We start from the raw sequence: 24300 nt of genomic DNA on the forward strand, positions 1-24300 counted from the left end.
TGCTCTTTGATTTTTTTTCTGCCAAAGTGCATGACCTCATACTTTCCAACATTATACTCCATCTGCCAAATTTTTGCCCACTCACTTAGCCTGTCTATGTCCTTTTGCAGACTTTTTGTGTCCTCCTCCCACATTGCTTTTCCTCCCATCTTTGTATCGTCAGCAAACTTGGCTACGTTACACTCAGTCCCTTCTTTCAAGTCGTTTATATAGATTGTAAATAGTTGGGGTCCCAGCACTGATCCCTGCAGCACCCCACTAGTTACTGATTGCCAACCCGAGAATGAACCATTTATCCCGACTCTCTGTTTTCTGTTAGTTAGCCAATCCTCTATCCATGCTAATATATTACCCCCAACCACGTGAACTTTTATCTTGTGCAGTAACCTTTTATGTGGCACCTCGTCAAATGCCTTCTGGAAGTCCAAATACACCACATCCACTGGTTCCCCTTCATCCACCCTGTTCGTTACATCTTCAAAGAACTGCAGAAAATTTGTCAAACATGACTTCCCCTTCATAAATCCACGCTGACTCTGCCTGACCGAATTTTGTTTTTCCAAATGTCCTGCTACTGCTTCTTTGATAATGGACTCCCATCATCTTCCCAACCACAGATATTAGGCTAACTGGTTTATAGTTTCCTGCTTTTTGTCTGCCTCCTTCTTGAACAGCTGCAGTCCGTGTGGTGACGTTGATGCCACAGTGCTGTTAGGTAGGGAGTCCCAGCACTTTGACCCAGTGACGATAAAGGAATGGCTGATATATTTCCAAGTCAGGATAGCGTGTTACTTGGAGGTGGTGCTGTGGTAGAGATCGCAGGTTTCTGAGGCACTGTTGAAGGAGGGGGTTCAGGGGGATTAAAACATTCACAGTGGGCCCGAACAGAGGAAACTGGCTGGAGCTGATACACTGGGTGTCCATGCTGCTTGAAGATCATTTTCTAAATTTCATTTAAAATCTTCTGCACAAGGCAAAATGGATCTTTCATTCCATTACTGCTGTCCCCATCTCCCAAGCAATGCCAAGCTGTTAATGATGGGAAATTATGGGATGACGATGTCCTATTACCAACCTACAGTCAACTCTTCATTCAGTCGCTTAATTCAAACTGTTATGATTCTTTTCAGTACTAGATTTTTGTTTTTCTGTGAGTCACTAGAATTAGGAGCAGGAATAGGCCATACCATCCTTCGAGCATTCTCCGCCATTCAATAAGATCGTGGCTAATCTTCAACCTCAACTCCACTTTCCCGCCCGGTCCCAATATCCCTTGATTCCGCTGGAGTCCAAAATTCTATGTGTGTGTGTCTTGAATACACAACAACTCAGCTTCCACAACCCTTCGGGGCAGAGAATGCCAAAGATTCACCACCCTCTGAGTGAAGAAATTCCTCCTCATCTCAGTCCTAACTGGCTGACCCCTTATCCTGAGACTATGCCCCATAGTCCTAGACTCTCCAAACAGCAGAAACAACCTGTCAGCAACTACCCTGTCAATCCCTCTCAGAATTTTATATGTTTCAATGAGATCACTTCTCATTCTTCTAAACTCAAGAGTATAGGCCCAATCTACTCAATCACTCCTCATAAGACAATCTCATCCCAGGGATCAATCTAGAGAACCCTTGGTTCCAGCGTCTCTACTCATGTTGCTTAACTTGAAATATTGGAGGAGTTTTTATTAAATCGCAAAAAAAACTAATTGTCAGGCCAGACTGCAATTTGTACATTTCTGCTCTGTCAACTCCCTACTCTCTCCCTCCACTTCTGGGATATTACACATTTTGCCTGACTGGTGCCCAGTATCACGAGGGACTGTGGGAAATTGAAGTGGTTGCAAGACGATCGATTCAGCTCCAGACTCCCTCACACAGATAGATTTTCCTGTTAAAATTCAAATCCGCCTCTTCAGCTAACCCCCCCCCCCCCAACCCCACTGCCCCAGTCAGTCTCGGTCAGTCAGCCCTGCTCTCCAGCTGCCATTATCCTTCCTCCTGGTGACAGAATTCCCAATGCAAGGTGGCAATGCAGCCTGGGAATCGCTGGAGATTATTTAGCCCCCAGAAAACCAACAAGGGTCGTGGCGAAACTCCCACCCGCCAAAAGGGGCACCAGGATTCCACCAGCTCCGTTGCACTGGACACCCTGTGACCATAGCGGGGGAAAGAAAATTCCTCTCCTGCGCTCCACTTCTCGAAGTGAAAATGTCCGTGCTTTCCTTCTTGAGGCACTGGTCCTTGCTTCCCCCATATTGCTTATGGGTTCAGGGGGGAGGTCAGCAGCAACAAGGCACTTCACAGGAAAATTATGAGATAAAAAATTTGACACTGAGCCACATAAGTAGAAATTAGCGCAGGTGACCAAAAGCTTGGTCAAAGAGGTATGTTTTAAGGAGCGTCTTGAAGGAGGAAAGAGAGATAGAGAGGCGGAGAGGTTTAGGAAGGGAGTTCCAGAGCTTGAGGCCTAGGCAACAGAAGGCATGGCCGCCAATGATTAAGTGATTATAATCAGGAATGCTGAAGAGGGTGGAATTAGAGGAGCGCAGACATCTTGCGGGGGGATTGTGGGGCTGGAGGAGATTGCAGAGATAGGGAGCAGGGTGAAAAGAGCACTCGGCAGGGCTGGCCAGAGGCAGTAGGTGGGAGCAATTCGTGGGGGAAAGTCTCTGCACTCACAATGATGGGAGACAGGAGGGAGGAGGACAAATGGTATATAGCAAACCTTGTAGAATTCTTTGAGAAGGTACCAAACTCTGGTCAATGGGGGAAATGCAATGCAACTTCTTGGTGAGTTAGTTAATTCATCAAAAAAGCTGCTATTAAATCCCAAAGGGGTGAACCCCACATATTCCAATCTGAAATTTTAATAAAAAGGTGTTCCAACACATACACATTTCACAGTTGTAACATTGAACAGATACAGTTTAGTTCAAAACACTCATCCATCTTTCTAACTACTAAATCATATCAAAAATGTTTCAAATAAAAATAAAGTGTTATTAAGGTTCCTTGTGTCATCTCCAGTTCATTCATGACACATCTGTTAGTGGGTGCGTGCACACATGCAGACAGAGCCAGACCGGACCAGCCGCGCTCACATCCCGGTTACACAACCCTCCCATACTCTCAGCCTCGGCTGCCGTGGTCGGGTGAGGTACCGGGGAACCGTTACAGCAGCAACCATCAGGAAAGGGGGGAAATCACCAACCGGAGGAAACGGTTGGGACGGAGAACAAAGTGGCTGCTCACTTCACATCAATCTCCTCAGAGCTCTGCTCCCCGAGTTCCATCACGCCATCGTCAGCACCAGTCCCGATCCCGTGGCTGGCACCGCCGGGATGGTCGTCCGTGAAGCTCTCTGGCTCTTGGCTTCGGTCCACATTCTCCCGGTCGCTGGCCTCGCCCTCCGAGCCCGAGCTGCCGTTAGACAGCTCCCTGTCCTGTAGTGCCATCAGATCGAGGGCCCCCTCGGAGGTCACGCCGCTGCCGCCGTACTGCGAGCTGCTGCGGCTCGGGAGGAAGCTGCAAATCAGGCCAGCTCTCCGCGTGAAATCGTTCTCCCTGATCTTCAAATACTCCACTCCTCCTGGATAGAAAACACCGATGCACATTCATCACTACCCAATCCACGTCCCACTGCAGAACACAGTGTGCTACTGATAGAAACCAATGAGGAAAGTCACTCAGCTCATCCTAACTAAAGCATCCAGAGTAAAAATCCAGTCCGCCTTTGTGTCAGCTATGACTCAGTGGGTCGCACTCTCGCCTCCGAATCAGGAGATTATGTCTTCAAGCCCCACTCCAGAGACTGGAGCACGTAATCTAGGCTGCAACTCCCAGTGCAGTACTGCGGGAGTGCAGCACTGTCAGAGGTGCCGTATTTCGGGCGAGATGTTAAACCGAGGCCCCGTCTGCTCTCTCGGGTGGATGTAAAAGATCCCATGGCACTATTTGGACAAAGAGCAGGGGAGTTCTCCCCAGTGTCCTGGCCAATATTTAACCCTCATCCAACACTGAAGAAAGGATCTTCTGGTCATTATCACATGGCTGTTTGTCAGAGCTTTCTTGTGCGCAAATTTGTGCAAAGCGCTTTGGGAAATCCAAGTTTTTCTTTCATTTGCCCATGTACCACGCTCAAAAGGAAAGGGTACATTCATTTACCCATGACAGGGGCCCTGTGGTGGTCCTGGGCCCAACACTCACCAACAGAAGGTTCCAGTTCACAGCTGATGAATCAGCATTCAAGACAGATAATTACAGATGAAGAAATGCATTTGGCCCGTCTATATTCATTCAATCAAACTGATCCAACAGGCCCCCACTGCTGCATTTAATTGTTTCTTAAATGATTCCGGAGTTTTCACCTCCACTATCTCCATCAGGAAAACCATTCCCATGTGTTGGATCAGTCGATGTATAAAAAAGAACTTCCCAATACAACTCCTAAGATTGTCCGACTCTCAGATTGATTTAAAAGTAATATTTTGGATTTACCTGATCTATTTCCTTTACTATCTTATATACAACTTGCATTTATATACCGCCTCGAACATAGTAAAATGGCCCAAGGCGCTTCACAGGAGCGATTATCAGACAAAATTTGACACAACCATTTAAGGAGATATTGGACAGGTTAAAGTAGTAGGTTTTAAGGAGCGTCATAAAGGAGGAGGGAGAGGCAGAGAGGTTTAGGGAGAGAATTCCAGAACTTAGGGTTTAGGCAGCTGAAGGCATGGCCACCAATGGTGGAGCAAAGAAAATCAGTGATACATAAGAGGTCAGAATTGGAGGAACGCAGAGATCTCGGTGGGTTGTAGGAGGTTACAGTGATAGGGAGGGGTGAGGCCATGGAGGGACCACAAGGTCACACCTACACGAAGCACTTGCACAGTGTCCTGCTCAGTCCCTCGTCTGCAATACACCCAGCATTTCCATGTCTATAATACTTCAAATTACAACAGAACTGTTGACACAGGAAAAACCAGGGCTGTAGAAGACAAGAAGAAAAACTCATTTTGAAATATGCAGGAAGTATTTGGGAGACTGGGGAAACGGTCTATAGTATTTGTACATTTTTAAAGAAGGACGGTCTCTCTAATTTCAGCACTCGGACAGATTTTGCCTTGGCTCCCTATGGGCTAAGGGCCATGGAAGGGATGGGAGGGGGAAATGAGCCAGAATTGCTGCTCCTGATCCAACAGCCATTGCTAGAAGTACACATGCCGGTGTTGAAGGAGGATAGGACAGAGCCTAGCTGCAATAGGTACTGTAGTGCAAACAGGATGTCGACACTCATCGTAATGGCTCACACAGGGGAGGACAGGCACACCTGAGGGATCAGAGAGCTGCTGCACTCGTGCAACTGTGAGCAGTTGCCCTCAAGCCAAGAAAACAGAATCATCAATCAAACCTGTGCTCTCTTCTCCCTCCTTCTTCTCACTCAGGAAAGTCCGCTTCATCAGCAACTTCTTTGCCGTGTGGCACTTGTACTTGAGCGATGGTTTATCCTCCAGCTCAGGATCTGCAGTAAAACCCAGACTGTGAGGCATTTCAGCATTGCCTACATTCCCAACTCTCAGTCAGAACCCCCCGGAGGATGGGGCAGGAGAAATACAGCAGATATAACTAGCTGTGGTACCACCATGCACCTGCTAGCTGGCACCGCAACACCAGCTGCACGACATTTGAGAACAAATATGCCAATTCTATTTTTAACTTAGTGTTTTTTAAATGGTCTCCTCATATTGTCTGGACACTGAAAGTGGCACGGCAACTATTACTCCCAGAATCTTTTGGGTCTTTCCATGGTAATTCAGTTTGATTTATTGTATAATTATGTCACTCTTGTCTTAGAGTCAGAAGGCTGTCGGTTCATGCCCCACTCCAGAGGCTCGAGTACAAAATCTAGGCGGACTCTCCAGTGCAGTACTGAGAGAGTGCTGCATTGTCTTTCAGATGAGACGTTAAAGCAAAGCCCCTTCTACATTCTCTGGTGGGTGTAAAAGATCCCATGGCACTCTCTGAAGAAGAGCAGGAGAGTTCTCCCAGGGAGCTCTGGTGAACATTTATCCCTCAACCAATACCTAAATTGATCTAATTGTTATTTGTGGGATCTTGCTGTACGCAAACTGGTTACCACATTTCCTACATTACAAAGAAAAAAACTCGAGTAATGTTTGGAATAATTTACACGGCAGGGTAAGTATGGCAAAAACATTGGGTCTATTCAAAAATACCATACATGTACGAGAGGGATGAGGTTCAATAAGTCGAATAGTGTTTGTCATCCTGATCGTTATTATGCACCAAGGATCTTCTGTAAAGCTCCCTCTACACAGTCCCATCAAACACTCCCAGGGCAGGTACAACACGGGTTAGATACAGAGTAAAGCTCCTTCTACACTGTCCCAGACACTCCCAGGTCAGGTGCACGGGTTAGATAGAGTAAAGCTCCCTCTACACTGTAGATCAAACACTCCCAGATCAGTTACAGCACGGGTTACATACAGAATAAAGCTCCCTCTGCACTGTCCCAAACACTCCCAGAGGTCAGTTTCAGCATGGGTTACATACAGAGTAAAGCTCCCTCTACACTGTCCCAAACTCCCCCAAGGCAGGTACAGCATGGGTTAGATACAGAGTAAAACTCCCTCTGCATCTCATGGTGCCTTAATCCAATCATCAGAACAGTGCCCTCTACTGCACCAGTATGGCATTTCCACTTCCCAAATCAGTGCACTTTAAGACTGTCAAACTTGGTACCGTTTTGTGCTGTGAGCTCACATGCACTAGAAACCAGCTTTAAACTGCTCCATTGGTTCTGTTGCCACTGTGAGAGGAAGAAGACTTTCATCTTGTTGCCCAAGTTGGATTCGAACAGCAGGACCAGAAATGGAAAGAGACGCAGTGCCCTGTGATGCCATCGTGAGATGGAACATGGGCTTGTCACATTCCTCACCAGTGAGGAGAGGCAGAGTAGAGTCCATATGAAGGGAGGGAGTAGGAAAGAAGTTTAAAAAGTGAGTGGGAGCGGCCTTTATCAATGCACTGTGTCTCGCTCTGACTCATTCAGAACAGTAGGGTAGGGAGCTGGGGTGTGTATTTTAAGAAAGACTTGCATTTAAGAACATAAGAAATAGGAGGAGTAGCCGATATGGTCTCTCAAAACTGCTCCACCATTCAATAAGATCACGTCTGATCTTCTACCTCAACTCCACTTTCCCGCCCTATCCCCATATTTATATAGCGCCTTTCACGACCTCAGGATGTCCCAAAGCACTTTACAGCCAATGAGGTACTTTTTTTTAAGTGTAGTCACTATTGTAATGGAGGAAATGCAGCAGCCAATTTGCACACCGCAAACTCCCACAAACAGCAATGTGATAAAGACCAGATAATCTGTGTTAGTGATGTTCATTGAGGAATAAATATTGACCAGGACACCAGGGCTAACTCCCCTGCTCTTAGAATAGAACAGAATCATAGAAATTTATAGCACGGAAGGAGGCCATTTCAGCCCATCGTGTCCATGCCGGCCGACAAAGAGTTATCTAGCTTAATCCCACTTTCCAGCTTTTGGTCCGTAGCCTTTTAGGTTACAGCAGTTGAAATGCACATCTGAGTACTTTTAAAATAGTGCCATGGGATCTTTTATGTCCACCTGAGGGGGCAGACGGGGCCTTGGTTTAACATCTCATTTGAAATACGGCACCTCCGACAGTGCAGCACCCCCTCCGTACTGCACTGGAGGGGCAGCCGAAACTTTTGTGCTCAAGTCTCTGGAGTGGGGCTCAAGCACAAGTCATTCTCAGTACATTCACTGTTGTTTTCAATTCAGGCCACACTCACCTGGCTCAGCGATCTCTTCAAATATCACGCACGTCCCCAGGACATCTAGTAATGGAACAAACCGTACAAGTTAGTGGAGCCACAATTTATTTCACTCAGTTATTTGAGTGTATAATTTCCCAGGCAGTGCTGTCACAAATGGGAAGTCCTCTCAATAGCCCATAGCTCCGATACAAAGGGTAAATGAAGTAGAAACACAGGGTCAGTACGATCTCTATGGGGGTTTAAGTGCAAGAATATAGAACAAGGACTGAGACACACCCGTCAGACACACGCTTCTTATCCTGAGTAACACGAGTTATGTAATAAATTAAGATGATGGCACTTCCTTTAGCTTCCTTCAATTTTTCGCTCTTTATGCATAGGAGTCCTCACAGCTGATCCTCTCCTCACCTCAGCCTCTCCAGCAGGAGTTGGATGGCAGTAAGGAAAACCCTTGTTCCTCTCTAGCCCACGACACATGTAAATGTTAACACCCCACCTGTGGCTGCAGCTATGCCAATGATCGTATCCAGGACCTTTCTGGTACTCAGGGAGTGGTAGCAGCCCACCCGGTGCATCCATCCCCTGCAATAATCTCTGCACAAAAACACTCGAAGTAAAACACTGGCCTTCATACTCTCCGGCAAACACGCATCGGTCCACCTGCATAATCGGCTGCTCGGTGTCTATTCCCTAGAGAGAAAGGAAAGGTCTAATGTTTCAGGTGAATTCGAAGTGGTTCAAGTAAACCCACAGTAAACAGACAGCATTAAAATGGAACCTGCTCCCTAATCATAGGAAGATAGGAATTGCTGGATGAAAAAGGACCAAGGTCCATCTGGTTTGCCTTCTACCATCCTGGTGATGGCATGATACAATGATAATGGAATTGTTGACTGATCGCAGCAATCAATCTATCAATTAGTCTACAACAGACCCAGACATGAGGCGAGGAAAACTGCAGTGAGCGGAGAGCTTTGAGAACCATCGGTCCAAAGTCCTGTTCCTCCCCAACACGCTACACTGACCACATGTCCTGTCTCAAATTACTCATACTGTATCCCATTAATGTTATTTTCTAAAAGAAATCTCTCCAATTTTCACTTGAATGGATCAATGCTGACTGCTTCCACTGTCTCCCTGGTTCTGACTCCACGATTATATGGAGTCAGGGAGTGGATTATCCGGGACAATCCTGATTCCATCCAGAATCACTTGCAGCAACTCCCACAAATGGGGGGCACAGATTCAATGCCTGTGCACCTGCTTCAAACGAGAAAGCATGCCGCACATATTCCCCCGGCTCAGTGGCCTGCGTGGATATCAGCTAGTGACGGAATCGCTCCTCCCCATCCAAAGAACCTCCCCGTGTGCGCTGCCCAGGCTCACAGATGAAGAACAGGAACTTGGAGTACTGAAAATGAAAGAACAATCTGCTAAGCCACTCAGCCCGATAACAATGGATCAGTAAAACAGCACCTCAGAAAGCAGGGGCAGTTTATACAGCAATGGACGCGTGACTATCAGATGAGCAGACAACTCATGCACTCAGGCCAAGGTAAAGAAAGACTTGTATTTAAATAGCGCCATTCATGACCTCAGGACCCAAGGTGCTTTACTGCCAATTAAGTACTTTTTGAAGTGCAGTCACTGTCATAATGTAGAAAATGCAGCAGCCTATTTGCATACAGCAAGCTCCCACAAGCAGCAATGAGATAAATGATCAGATTATCTTTTTATTAGGTGTTGGTTGAGGAATAAATATTGGCCAGGACACCAAGGAGAACTCCCTGCTTTTCTTTGAATAGTTCCATGGGATTTTTTTTTACCTCTACCCGAGGGGGTTAATGTCTCATCCGACAGACTGCACCTCTGACAGAGCAGCATTCCTTCAGTACTGCACTGAGAGTGTCAGCTTAGATTTTGTACTCAAGTCTCCGGATTGGGATTTGAACCCATGACCTTCTGACTCAAGGAGAGAGTGCTACCCACTGAGCCACAGCTGACACTGTCACCCTGGGATTTCAACCATGAGTTGGTCCCGCTGAGAAACCTCTCCTAATAGGTGGGAGATCACCAAATGTTGTCAGCCATGGGCATGAGCCCACTTCCCCACACAGTACATTGTGGAATCCAGGACGACAAGACACCCATCACGGAAAACACTAACCATAGAAACGGGGCCTAGGTGCCAACCCTACAGTTATATAGCACGGCTCTCATGCTGCCAGTCACACCACTTTGCACCCACTTACCACAATCTTGCATTCGTTCCTACACCTCAACAGGAAGTCCGGGTCGATAATCCCCGACAGCTCCACCACAACCAGCTGCTCCTATGGAGTTTAAATAGAGGGGATAATCAGCCAGGTAGCCCAGCGGAGGGAGTAAGCAAGCACCCAGCATCCAGTACAAGTGGGTCCAGGAAGAGAGTCATTATTGAGGCCGTATCAGCAACAGGTTTATTTAGCATATCCAGGCACCTATAGGCAGTAGGTCTTCCCTAATTGACTGGTTGGTTGGAAGGAAGGGAGGAAAGAAGGGAGAAAAGAACACACAAACATTTTTTAAATTTGTTCCTGGGATGTGAGAGTCACTGGCAAGGCCAGCATTTATTGCCCATCTCTACTTGCCCTTGAGAAGGTGCTGGTGAGCCGCCTTCTTGAACCGCTGCTGTCCATGCGGTGAAGGTGCTCCCGCAGTGCTGTTAGGGAGAGAGAGTTCCAGGATTTTGACCCAGTGACGATGATGGAACGACGATATATTTCCAAGTCAGTATGACGCGTGAGTCGGAGGGCAACTTGGAGGTGATCGTGCTCCCATGCACCAGCTGCCCTTGTCCTTCTCGATGACAGAAGTCGCGGGTTTGGGAGGTGCTGTCACAAAAGCTGCCCTAAAGCGCTTTACAGCCATTGAAGTAGGTTTTTTTTTAAAAAAGTGTAATGTAAGAAAGCAACAGCCAATTTGCGCGCAGCAAGTTCCCACAAGCAGCAATGAGATAATGGCCAATTAATCTGTTTTCGCGATACTGGTTGAGAGAGACACTGGGAGAACTCCAGGCATAGTCTCAGAGCATCTTCAGCAGCCACCTGAACCACGGAAACAGACAGGTGCGGTCAGGACCGGCCCTCCGGCAGTGTGATTCGGAATTATGTGCTCGGGTCCCGGGACTTGGACCTTCTGGCCCAGGGGGTTGAGGGCTCCGCCACAGAAATAGTGTCGCCCTTCAATCTCAGCCCGCATCCCGCCGGTCCGGACCACAGCCGCCAACAGCATCGCCCACCCGGATCAACATCAAAGCAGCAGACTGGGCCCGACCTGCGTCCTATAATTAGCGGGGTCACGCCTCACCTCCTCCTCCTCCCAGTCCCCATCGTCCTGGACTGGCACCTTCCTCCCAGCCCTAGCCGCCATCTTGCAGCCCAAGCCACTCTTCCAGCTCCTCCAATCAAACCCCGATCGGCCCCTCCAGCACTGATCAGTCGATCGTCGAACTACTCCTCCAGGACCTCCAATCAAACCCCGATCGGCTCCTCCAGCGCTGTCAGTCAATCGTCGAACTACGCCTCCAGGACCTCCAATCAAACCCCGATCGGTTCCTCCAGCACTGTCAGTCGATTGTCGAACGACTCCTCCAGAATCACTAATCAAATCCCGATCCCCTCCTCGATGCAAATCAAACCCCAGACATGGATCACCCAGAGAACAATGTCCGAGCAGCACTTGCTGACTGAACTGAGGTTGTGTTTGATAAGAATTATTATCCATATTTAAGGGCCTCACCCAAACCTAAAACCACCTCCAACATTACCATCTGATCGAAATTCCAATTGAATCGAATTGCACCTTGGGACATGTTCCCACGTTAAAGGTGCTATTTAAATACAAGTTGTTGTTGTTGTTGAATGATGGAAGAGGCTCAAGGGGCTGAATGGCCTACTCCTGTTCCTATCGGTTATAAATTCGGTTTGACCATAGATACTTTCTCAGAATCAGTGGTGTGATTCACTCCCGTTCCAGGCAGAGAGAGCACATTGGTAATAGGAGGTCAGAAACATCTTTAAGCTGCTTTATTTTACAGCAAGTAAACATACAGAGGAACAGTTCGAATCAGACTCACTTAATTCAACCAGTACAAGATGTCTTCATATAATAATACAAAAATATTGAATAGGCTACACTTCCCAAATCAGCGTGTTGTCCTGCTCGACTTAAAATGACTGCTAAGTAGCCGCCTACATTATCCTTTTTAGCTTGGTTAAAGCTTGCACTCATAACTATCTGTTTGCAAACTTGACAATCTGACTGTGTCTCTTTTTATCTCAGGGTTCACACTTCACAGCCAGAAGGGAAGTGCTGCCAGAAACACCCGCTGAGGATCCAGGATCAAAGACTTCGCAACAAAATGAGTGTGAGGTGGTTATTGATTAATAAGACAAGACAACAAATTATTTTGTGTACAACCTTTGAGAATTAAGCTCCAGAAATCGGGGTTGTTTTCATCAGAGAAACACAGACTAAATAGTGATAGGAGATTTTTAAACTGATGAGGAAAACATATTTTGGCCAGGTTAGTCCAAATGGATAGTGATGGGAGGATTCGTGGACATGATTATAAATTACGTAAATAAAGAGTACGGTCATATAATAGGTAGTATCTCCCTGCCTCCCTAAACTCCACAGACTCATTGCACCCTGGAACAGATTACCACAGCATGCACAGAGGGTGAATTCTCAAATGGGAACTGGACACATTCTTGAGAGGTCTTCGATTCAAGTTATGAATGGTTGATTGCAGAGTAACTGGAAATAGGGGGTCTGATGAATTATCACAATTTCCTGGAGCCCACTTACAATTTACTGTTCAATAAGTTTATCTATTGGTTTACAGCCTGACCTTGGTCTGACAGTGTATATTCTTCCACCTACCGAACTCGATGGTATCATGTAATATATACCAATACAATGACAAGGATTCCGTTTGACTTCTGAGTGTCATTGTGCTTACCTAAACATTGGTCAGGTAAAGGCACACTCTGAATCATAGGGGGCGCAAGGTCCACTTCCCAGAATGAACAGTGATGTTGAACATATGGACAATGTCTAGCATAAACTTTAAATATTTAAAACTGCTTTACCCAAATACAACTCTACAACCAACATTCTCATCTCATTGACGCTGAGTAGCTGACCATCAGGGGTAACTGTTTTGATAGTACAGTTGCCACTAAATTAGAGAAGGGATAAATCAGCCAGGATTCTTGCTTCTGATTGCTAACTCCTGCTAGAAAATCTGTGCTTGTGGATGTTGGTTTAGGACTTGATCTGACTTGGCTCTGATGCTCCTCCCCCACATGAGTGTTTGAAGATCAAGGTCACAAACCCGGCACCAAGCTCATGGGTGTAGAGAGCAGTAGTGATTCCCGCCCTCCTTTATGGTTCAGAGACATAGACAATGTACGGTAGGCACCTCAAAGCACTGGAGAAGTACCACCAACGCTGCCTCCGCAAAATTCTGCAACTCCATTGGTAGGACAGGCGCACCAACGTCATTGTTCTTTCTCAGGCCAACATCCCCAGCATTGAAGCATTGACCACGCTCCATCAGCTCCGATGAGCGGGCCACATTGTCCGCATGCCCGATGCTAGACTCCCAGAACAAGCACTCTACTCTGAGCTCAGGAGGGCAGAAAAAACACTTCAAGGACACCCTCAGAGCCTCCTTAAAAAAATGTAACATCCCCACCGACTCTTGGGAATCCCTGGCCCATGGCCGCTCAAAGTGGAGAAGAAGCATTTGGGAAGGCGCCGAACACTTTGAGACTCTTTGTCGGAAGCACCTGGGAGTCAAGAACAGCGGAAGGAGCGCACAACAGAACAAGCACCCCATCCACCCGTCCCTTCACCACCTGCCCCACCTGTGACAGAGTCTGTAGATCCCGCATTGGACTCATCAGCCACCTTAGAATTCATGTTAGTGTGGAAGAAAGTCATCCTCGACTCCGAGGGACTGCCTAAAAACAAGGAGAAGACATTCCAAGAGCCTGGCAGCACTTACTGAGCCAACATCTCCAGGAGAGGGGAACAAATTATCCTGAGGAACATACAGCACAAGTAATAATAACAGCACCTGCCTAACAAGACATAGTTGCCAACAGTGCTCTCTCCAGTGATCCCCCTCCTTTGTATGTTATCTCAAACATCACACATACCCAGAAGCGATAACAAGGAATTATAGAGAAAAAGAAAGTGTTTTCATTTATATAGCCTCAAGATGTACCAACACGCTTCATAGCCAATGATGTACTTTTGAAGTACAGTCACTATTGTAATGTAGGAACGAGTGGCAGCCAATTTTTACACAGCAAGATCCACCAACAGCCAGATAATCTGTTTTATTTAGTGATGTTAATTGAGGGATAGATTTTGGCCAGGACACCAGGAGAACGCCCCTGCTCTTCTTCGAAATAGTGCCATGGGATAGTTTGCGTCCAGCTGGAGAGGGCAGAAGGGGCCTCGGTTTAGCATCTCATTCAAAAGACAGCACCTCTGACAGTGCAGCACTCCCTCAGTACTACACTGAAGTGTCGGCCTAGATTATGTACTCAAGTCTCTAGATTGAGGCTTGAATCCACGACCTCTGACTGATCCACGGCTGTCACATTATGGAGCAAATTCATTTGTCTGTATGGCTCCCCGTGTGAGCAGGGATGGGGAATAGTGGTGAGTTCGAGTTGCTGTGCAATCGTAATGGTGGGCAGGCAGGTCAGTCAATGAACTTGGTGAGATTAATACCCAAAGTAATATATCGCTTACAGTGCTTGAGAATTGTCATTTCATTGAGAGATCTGATGGGTGGGGGGGAAGAAGGAGAAGAGGACTGGAACTTGCATTTTATATTTCGCTTTCAACATCTCAAGAAGTCTGAAAACACTTCACAGCCAATGAAATGTTTTTGAAGTACAGACACCGTTGTAATGTAGGAAGGGGGGCGGTCAAGGGAGCAGATCAGAAGAGATCAGTGCTGGATGACCACCTAGTTTCTGGTGTACACACACACACAGGAAGAGGGAGAGAGAGACCTGGAAACAAATGAGATTGCCTTACATTTTGCAAAGCATGCTAAACTCAGTGACCACAGAGGTAACAAATAACCGGTAACGTGTAACTTTGTACTGGGATTGATATGGTAGTTTGCAGTCATATCCAGTGCTGTTTTAATAATACTCTGGGTGCAGCACAGCTACGATTACACACATCTGTCTGGGATCGTAGTCACTGCTGAATTATCTTGAATCATAATAAATTAGACAATAACTAATGCCAGCAAAATCATATCGATAAATACATTTATTTTTAATCTGTCTAGTTACCATTTCTCATATTAGATGGCTAGTCACTTGTTCATATAACCTTGTAGGGCTATCAGACAAACATTCAGATATGTTCCCTGGCTCCTAGTATTGGAGGGGCACAGTTTAATATGTAATGAGGCAGGAAAAGGAAATGGATCTTGAAAGACAAGTAACAGGGACTAAACTATGAGAATACTGTGGTATTGTGGCACAGATTGCAAGTAGGAGCAGTGTAACCTTTTATTCCCATTTTCATTGGAGTCCAAGTACTAAAACCCATTGTGTGGGAGATGCTACCCTGATGCCAACCCTCATCCACCCCCAGTTTATGGTACCGCAGCTGAACTGGATTCAGAGCCAGAGCTCAGACATATTATTGCAGCCTTTGGCCTGTGAAGGCCGCATGTGAGCACCATCACCTCCAAGTTCCCCTCCAAGTCACACACCATCCTGACTTGGAAATATATCGGCCGTTCCTTCATCGTCGCTGGGTCAAAATCCTGGAACTCCCTCTCTAACAGCACCGTGGGAGTCCCTTCACCACACGGACTGCAGCGGTTCAAGAAAGCGGCTCCTCACCACTTTCTCAAGCGCAATCAGGGGATGGGCAATAAATGCTGGCCTTGCCAGCGACACCCACATCCCGTGAACAAATTTTTTAAAAAAATCAGTCGGCAACAGCTCACGGGTTGTGAGCAGTCAGCTTTGTGGACTCGTGCCCTTGTGACTGCCACAGTGCTCGTATTCCCGCTGATTTCCCGGACCACCCCTCCCCTCCCCCCCCCCTTGCACAAACAACGTGGCAAAGGGGCTGGAGAAGCTGATGTCCATGCAGAGAGCAGGTGTCTGGCAGCTAGGTGCATATTTTCAGATGCCAGCCTGCCCTGATTGATTGACTAGCTTTAAATCCATAGAAATCCACGTGCTGGAGGGGCGGGGGGTGGGGGCGGTGTGGATTTAGCTGATACTGTGTAATGGTGGGGTGAGTGTGCGATAGTCCACGGTGGGGGGATGTGAATGAAAAAGAAAATGCGCACACAAAACAATTGAGTTGTGGAATGTGATCCCAAAACACGAATTAAAAATCCTGCAACATAAAGGAATTAAACTTGTTCAATCACCTTGAAGCAGTGGCCATGGTCAAAGATCTTTATTCAGGGCTCATTTAGCTATTCTATGTTGTACTTTGTGTTGTCAGCACATTTAGTGTGGGCCAGCTCTTTTCAAGGTAACTGTCAACTTTTCTGAGTTGGCACTTGTGAACAAGATATTACCCATGGTGCCTAAATTAGTACTGGGCCCAAGTGAGATGGTGAAACCTGTACCCAAATGAATACGGTATTATCCAGTAAGTACTTGATCCTGTTTTCAAACCAATCAATTAGATATTAGATGTTGAGAGATGGCAAGAGGCCTAAGAGAGAGAGAGAGAGAAAGAATTCTGCAACCCTGTGTTCCCTGTGGGGAGCTGAACTCATCAGGAGCTTGCATTGGAGAATTGGGGTTACTTTGGGAGCACGTGATCATGGAATTACTCCTTCGAACTTTAATTATGATGACACTGAACTCATTAGCCTTTCAGTTTAATGAAGGTAAAACAAAATTTTAAACTATTTAAATGGAGATTGGAAGGTCTGTCGTCAATAACAGGACATCAGTTGCCCCGGGAGTAAAGTGCTGGGACTCCTACCCTCAAGAATCCACTATCCATGACATCAGAGCATCTGACTTCCATTCATCATGAGCTGGCAGTTCCGGCAGCAAAGTATCTCTATTCAGTGCCACATTTTCCCAACTAAATCTTGGTCAGGTTGCCATAAACTGGGGAAAGCAGTCGGATGAATCCCAGGCTATAAAACCGGCACCAACTTGTCAGCTGGTCTGTTAGTATCACGGACTAGAGGGAGGTTCAGAGTCCAGACCATTTGTGAAGAAGCAAACTGGTAGAGAGGTATGGAATCCAATGCATCGTTGGCAGAGTATCCAGTGCCTTGTTGGATCAGGATTCAATCACACGTGGCCACAGGGTACAATAACTCACTGGATTAGTTACACCTGATTTGGATAAAGGAACAAGTATCTGACTAGATACTTCGCGTGGTTAAGTGTGCTGGATCAGACATGGGTGTTAAGTTTTTGCTGGCCCCGCCACCGGCGTAGATGGACTCGCCATTACAGGGTCCCTTTAAGGGCAACACTCACCCCAAAGTCACGGGTCTGAAAGGTGTTCATTGGCCTCGTTGTTGAGCAGAGGGATCAGACATGGGTGTTATTCTACAAGTCCACACTGCAGGTGAGGAGCCTTGCCCATCAGCTGATCAGAAACCCATCCAGGCAACTTTTCTGGTCAGAAACCAGACGCAGCTTACATTGAAGTTCCCCATAGACAGCGCCGGTCAGAATACCCTCAGCAGAACCCAGTACTGACCCAGGTACAGTGCGCAGTACCTCATTGGACAAGCAGAGGATCAAATACTTGTTGGATCAGGTACAAGGTAAGGCATAGGCCCCAATACCATGATGGCTCATACAGTACCAGGTACCATATCGACCCGTTCTTACACCCTGGCTCCTGGTTGGATGTTGAACAAAGCAACGGTCTGAATCTAACAACAAAACACATGGGGATTTATCTTTACTGTTCTTCACGGCTCAATGAGGCTCATTTTCACTTTCGCGTGGGTGAAAAACTGGTGGCAGCGGATCGGTGGGCTGTTCTACATCCCACCCGATTTTCCTGTCATTGGTCGGGCAGCCGATCCATTCCTGCTTGCTTTCCGCCCCCGCGGAGAGTAGAAATGAACCCAGGGTGACTAGCCTAGGCTAAGTTTTGAAACAGGGAGAATAATGGAGAAAAGAAGGCATCTTCCTAAGCCGATCACTGGTTATCAGTTCAATTTCCAGCACTGTCGCCTTCTCCCCTCAATCAGGAAGGACTCAGGCTTGTGGCATGATTATATACTGACAATGTTCACCACTGTAACAAGTGCTGGGTCAAATGGGCAAATGTTCTCATCTTCTCCCCTTCTATCTGGAAGGCCGCAGGATCAATTCTACAGGTACCTACACAATAGTGTCGGCAGGATATACACCGGGGAGAAGGGACCCACCACAGCAGAGCCCAATCCTGCCCCACACACAGACACAGGCTCAGCTATGGCTCACTGCAGGGCTGCTTTTAGTTTTGTTCCCTCTCCTAAACTGAGGCCAATTTGTTCGCCCCAACTGACATCCGCAAACTGAGTGGGAATGGAGCCGAACACCTTCCTGTGCATCTCAGAAGGACACCAAAAATGAAGTATCCTTTTGGCTAATTCGGAAGAAGGCAGTTTCTCAGCACACTGTGAGCACTTGACCTAGCCTTGTTACTAACACCGTACCGTATATACACATTTACAATTGTAGAAGTTCTGTGCGGGCAAAATGAGTCTTGGAGGGTAGCGCAAAATGGGTGGTAGCGAATCGGCCGCACGTTTTATACCCCACCCGATTTCCTCTTCCATTGGAGTCAACGGAGTGTCAAACGCGATTCTGATTCGCTAGCTCACATTTTACGCTACCAATTTCATCCCTTATGTGTCTTGAGCCCAGCAATCTTTGGCCTTTTCAACACAAACTCTGTTCTTCTCTTGTGACCGTGCACACCCCCAATAAGCATTTCCAAATATTAAATAAGATGCAGTGTAGAAATAGTTCTGGTTGGACAACAGTCACAGTGGCGAGTTTTACAATTCTATCGTGTCACTGCTAATACTCAACTGGTCAATTTGCCTGCAGATCTTCATGAACTCTGCTTGTGTTGCTGAATCTGGGGCATCGTTATTGTCCATGGTCTCTGGAGAAGAAAGAGCCTTATACTGCCTCGGTATCTGGGGAATACTGTGAAAGCTGGTTTGAGAGGAGTTCCTGAAAGATTTATGCTCGAAACTGATGGCAGAGAAGCCCCACCTCTCCGGGCTGGAGCAAAGCACCAACGAGGATCCATCTTGTGATGCTCTGCGGACGGAGCTCGCAGAGCTGTCCTCCCATCTTTCTGAAGACAAGGCTCGTGTCATGTTGAGCTTCTTGAAGGTGCTGGTGATACCCCTGCCAACCTCTGTTCTCTCCATCCCAGCACAAGAAGATGTCCGATACAGCCCTCTGTCTGCTGCCTTCTCCTTAAAGACTTCAGAGCTGCTTGGCATAGACCTGTTCCCACAGAGGGACACATTGCTGGAACTGTGGAGTCTTGACCAATGGAAGAGGCTTTCAGGAATGAGGGCCTCGCTGAAAAGCGCCTCATCTATACTACGTCTTAGGTTAATGGGTGAAGGGGGTCTTAGGTCAACAGTGGAATCACTGTCCATCTGAACACTGATGAAGGAGGAGGTCCTGGAGGATCCCCCGTGTTTTAAGTGGAAGTCCAGATTTCTTGCCTCACTGGGCTCTCTGCTGTAGTAGATCAGGTTGATCTCCTCACCGCTGCTCAATTGATTGTCAGACATGGTGTAGAGGGGAAGGCATTCCGATTCACTTCGGACAATCACGTCACAGCTCAGCGGCTTCTCCTGATGGGAAGTCGACCATTGATAGGCGTTTGAAAGTATTGAGGCTTTCATGGATGCACGGGATGGAGAAAGGCAGAACATTTTGGTCCAACGGTTACGGTCTGTCGTTTTATGAATGCAAAACAACGGGTAGATACCAATAAGGGACATGGTGAGGCACATCCCCACCTCGCACAGGCTAGCACCAAACTGGAAAATCCACCAAGGCCACGGCTGGAAAACGTGGTCTCCAGCCAAGCCCAGTCCGTACAGAATAGCATATAACTGCAACGCAGCGCAGCTCAAGCCGAACACCGTGGTCCACAAGGCCAACTTGGCCACTCTTCCCCAGTGCTCGGTGTCTCCGAAGGGCCCGTTGTTGAAGGTCTCCATGGAAGGTGTTGAGGTCTTCACATTGTAGACATGCACGTCAACCATACAGGCGTGACAGTAAAATGTGAAATACAGGATGGACAGAATGGTCGCCAGGACCACAAAGATGCCATGTGAGATGAAGAGGAGGAATGGAGCTTGCTTCAGCAGGGTAATGACCAGGATTGTGCTCACAGTGAGTGTGAAGTGGAGAAAGACAATAGTGGTTAAGAAGCATGAACACTGGAATCTTGATGCCACTGCTTGCGTTCCAGACCTCAGTGACAGAACCAGGATTATGACTCCAAAAGCAGAAGTAAGGCAAGGGAAGACCAAATCATAGAGAAGTAAGGCAACTATCGCAGGTAACTTGTCTTGATAGCAGTAGGCATCATAAAGGAAGATGAAAGTTCTTGTTGAGCTTGTCAGGAAAAGCAATCCATTGAGGACCATGAAATAACCGAGGCCTGGTAGAGATCTGAAGGGGAGACAGAGGATACCTAGTGCAGAGATGACTGCTACAAGGCCAAAGAGTGACCCCAATCCATAAACATGGAGGTCCCAGGCTAGGCCCCATTCAGCCAGTGCCGTGTTCCAATCTGTATGGAGGATCACAAACAATGGAGGGACACGTAGGAAGTAAGGGTTGATAGATGTGTCTTGTGTTCCTTCAGGGTAAATGGAGCTCCAGTCTTCATCTGAACTGCAGTTTCCATCCAGGTTGCCATTGGATACAGTGGCTGCAGTGGTGGGGCCTATACCAGTAGAACTCCCATTGCCAAGGTTAGAATCTAGGCAAAAGGAGAAAAAAATGATAATGTAAGAATGTAACTGCTGTAGCACAAACATCTCACTATTCTTTCCATTAATAATGCACATGAAAATAATCTAATCATGGAATTTACTTCCATTGTAAAGAATTCTATGGACTAAATCATTCTAATGACTTTCATTGTGTAAAATCCCAATGGATCAAAATGTTCCCATTCACTGTCTAGCATTACCATAAACCAAATCCTTTATTTCTCAAGATTTGAATGTATTAAATACTCCTGATGCTAACAACTGTTGGTTTAGATGGTCAAACGCTGACCAGTCACATGATTTGGACGTACCCATTAATGTGACTCTGCACCTTTTTAAAACATCAGTTTGAAATTCCCAAGTTGCGCACTTAGTATCTGTATCAAATACTCCAAGGTCAGGTATGGGTTAAATGCAAAATAAAGCTCCCTCTGACCTGTCCAATCAAGCACTTCCAGATCAGAGGTAACACTGTTTGGATAGAGTGCCTCAACAGCAAACCTCAAGAGAGCGCTGCCTATATAGTGCCTTATCATGTCCTCAGGATATCCCAAAGAACTTTACAACTAATGACTCATTTTGGAAGTGCAACCATTATTTTGGAGACAAACTTGGCAGCCAATTTGCACACGGCAAGCTCCTACAAACAATGTGACCAGTTCATCTATTTATGGCTGAGGGAAAAATGTTTTCCGGGTCAGCTCCCTGCTCTTCTTCAAATAGTAATGTAGGATTTTACAACTTCAGCTGAATATACAAACCAGGTCTCAGTTCAAAGTTTCATCCAAGAGACAACACATTTGACGATACATCATTCCTTCAGTACTACACTGAATTCTCAGCCTAGATTATGTACTCAAGGCCTGGAGCTGGCTTTGAACACTCAAACTCAGAGACGAGAGTGAGGGACTGAGCCAAGCAACTGATGGCTGAATTCAGGCAGAAATTTTATCCCACCTTCCTCAATCTTCCCTTCCTCCGACAGCCTTTTAGAAGCCAAACACTACTCAAAATGCCATTGTCTAATCACTACCTCTTGATTGATGCCACCTCCTCTCCTAGTCTTTTGAACCTTGTTGGTCTCCTGCACAATGACCCTTGGCCATTCACCTGGGTTTCTTAATTAAAAAAAGACACTAACTGAAGAGCAAAGTCAACAGACTCGTGCCCAGTGTGAAGTCCCCAATCGGCTTTAATATTCCAGTTTGCTGCAATCATTCTGAGCTGCACCGACCACGACCCTCCAATAATTTCATCCATGCTCGTTAATCATTTCAGCATCATTATGCTAGAGTTTAATGCCTCCCCAAAGGCTGTATTTCACTCCGCTTCAAACACAAATCGCTGGGTGTTCATTCATTCATTCTCACATTCATCAAGCCAGCCCCGAGTTTCAGGTCTATTTGATTGAGATTATTGATAGTTATAGGGAGAACCTTTCATTATTATTCTCAGGAGAGAGGAAGTGTCAATGAATTCCTTTTATCTAAAGGCATAACCTTACTACTCAATCAACCAGTATTAATATCACTAGCTTTAATAAGTGAGCGGCTCACCAGGTTAGACAGAATAGCTACTCAGAATGATGAATGAGAGAGTGTCTGAGCGAGGGAGGGAGGGTCAGAGCGAGGGAGGGAGGGTCTGAGCGAGGGAGGGTTTGAGTGAGGGAAGGTCTGAGCGAGGGAGTGTCTGAGCGAGGGAGCAAGTGAATGAGAGAGTGAGTTGAAGAGACATACCTACACACAGAAATAAATCAAGCAAGAAATAAAGAGGGTTTCACAATACAGATGGAGAGCAGACTACGGGAGGGCAGTTAGACAGATCTGTGTAAAGGCATACACGGATAGGAAGAGATAATTGCAAACACATGTAGAGCAAGCACATATACAGGGAGACAGAGCGACAATCACAGATACACATGGAAAGAGAGGAAAAGAAACAGCGACAAATAATGGAAGAGAACAGGAAAAAAGATAGGGAGAGATGATAAAGGAGCGACACTAAAGGCATATAAACACAGACAGAATGAGATAGTATGCATGAGTGTTATATACAGTGACACTGTGCTATACAGTCCTAGCTATTAAAGGGTTACATGTGTATGAACACCAATTAACACAGCAACAATCCTTGGTGTAGGATTTTTAATCATGAGGCATTGACTCAGGGATACAGCACTGGTTAGATACAGAGTAAAACTCCCACTACACTGTCCCATTAAACACTCCCAGGGCAGGTACAGCACAGGTTAGATACAGAGTAAAGCTCCCTCTATTCTGTCCCATTAAACACTCCCAGGGCAGGTACAGCATGAGTTAGATACAGAGTAAAACTAAGGAGTTGAAAGCTCCTGATCAGGCAGTGCTGGAAAGTAAGTGTGCGTGGACATCAGGTAAGGCCAAGCTCAAGCCTGCCGACACTCAGGCCCCGATTTTAACCCAGGGTGGTGTTGGGGGTGGAAACGGCAGTGAACTGTTTGACCCCCACCCCAAACTTGAAGCCCTGGGTATTTTAACTCCTGGGCCTCACTTGCAGCCCCGACACTGACTCCAGCCCCAAGTCATTGAAATGCTGTCTGTGCCAGTGGACGGGAGTGAAAATTCACTCGAGGGCCGGGGGTTTGGGCATGCCACCACCGGGATCCATGGATGGGATCCTGGCAAGTTAAGTACAGGTGGGGGCAGGGGGTGGGGATCGGAAAGTCTGCCAGCAGAGGAGGTGGGGGCTGCCCTTAATGTTCCTGGGCCTCCTATGGCCAGGATTAAGGGAACCTTCAGAGACTGAGACTGTGGGTCTGTGGTTAAAATGGCATTTTTGCCATTGAAATGAGGCCCCGGTTCCTCTGGGAGAGCGGCCTTCTCGTGCTTGAATTCAGGTAATTTTAAATGTCGGGAGGGGCCGGGGTGGTGGAAATGTGGGGGCGAGTGAAAATTGAGTGGAAACACATTAGGAACGGGACGCAAAGCCCCCCCGCCCCCACACTCCACCATCCTAATCCCCACTCCACACACATTGTTCCCACCAGGTGAGCTGAGTTAAAATTGGCCAGTGTCTGGGGTCACACAAAAGAACATAAGAAATAGGAGCAGGACTAGGCCATTCGGTCCTTCAAGCCTGCTCCATCATTCAATACGATCATGGCTGACCTTCTACCTCAACTTCACTTTCCTGCACTATCCTCATATCCCTTGATTCCCTTAATATCCAAAAATGTATCGACCTCTGGCATATACTCAACGACTGATCCTCCACAGCCCTCTGGGATAGAGAATTCTAAAGATTTACAACCCTCTAAGTGAAGAAATTTCTCCTCATCTTAAATGGGCAAACCCTTATTCTGAGACTGCTCCCCAGCCAGGGGAAACATTCTCCCTGCATCTACCCTATCAAGCCCAGTAAGAGTTTTATATG

General features: G+C 46.8%; 2 protein-coding genes across 9 annotated transcripts in view; one reads left to right on the forward strand and one right to left on the reverse strand.

The window, feature by feature from the left end:
* gtf3c6 (general transcription factor IIIC, polypeptide 6, alpha) overlaps positions 1 to 11354 on the reverse strand; it is a 41118-nt gene extending 29764 nt beyond the window's left edge. For 2 of the 6 annotated variants that reach the window (XM_070897256.1, XM_070897255.1), the window contains exons 1-6: positions 11184 to 11350; positions 10088 to 10168; positions 8462 to 8525; positions 7851 to 7895; positions 5413 to 5523; positions 3252 to 3588 (exon numbers count right to left, since the gene is read on the reverse strand). In XM_070897256.1, coding sequence (XP_070753357.1) covers positions 3252 to 3588; positions 5413 to 5523; positions 7851 to 7895; positions 8462 to 8525; positions 10088 to 10168; positions 11184 to 11246 — 701 coding nt within the window. In that variant the 5' untranslated portion in view covers positions 11247 to 11350. Of the gene's footprint in view, positions 1 to 3251; positions 3589 to 5412; positions 5524 to 7850; positions 7896 to 8461; positions 8526 to 10087; positions 10169 to 11183 lie in introns of all 6 variants that reach the window. The other 4 variants (XM_070897261.1, XM_070897259.1, XM_070897257.1 and 1 more) reach the window with 4 other exon arrangements.
* Positions 11355 to 11462: 108 nt separating this feature from the next.
* The window catches only part of LOC139277961 (transmembrane protein 53-A), a 114343-nt gene continuing 101505 nt past the window's right edge, over positions 11463 to 24300 (forward strand). For 2 of the 3 annotated variants that reach the window (XR_011596188.1, XM_070896596.1), the window contains exons 1-2: positions 11463 to 11572; positions 12159 to 12248. The gene's annotated coding sequence lies outside the window, so the exon portion shown is untranslated. The remainder of the gene's footprint in view (positions 11573 to 12158; positions 12249 to 24300) is intronic. The other variant, XM_070896597.1, reaches the window with a different exon arrangement.

Source organism: Pristiophorus japonicus, chromosome 13 (genome assembly GCF_044704955.1).
Source record: "Pristiophorus japonicus isolate sPriJap1 chromosome 13, sPriJap1.hap1, whole genome shotgun sequence".
In the NCBI taxonomy this organism is placed as follows: Eukaryota; Metazoa; Chordata; class Chondrichthyes; family Pristiophoridae; genus Pristiophorus; species Pristiophorus japonicus.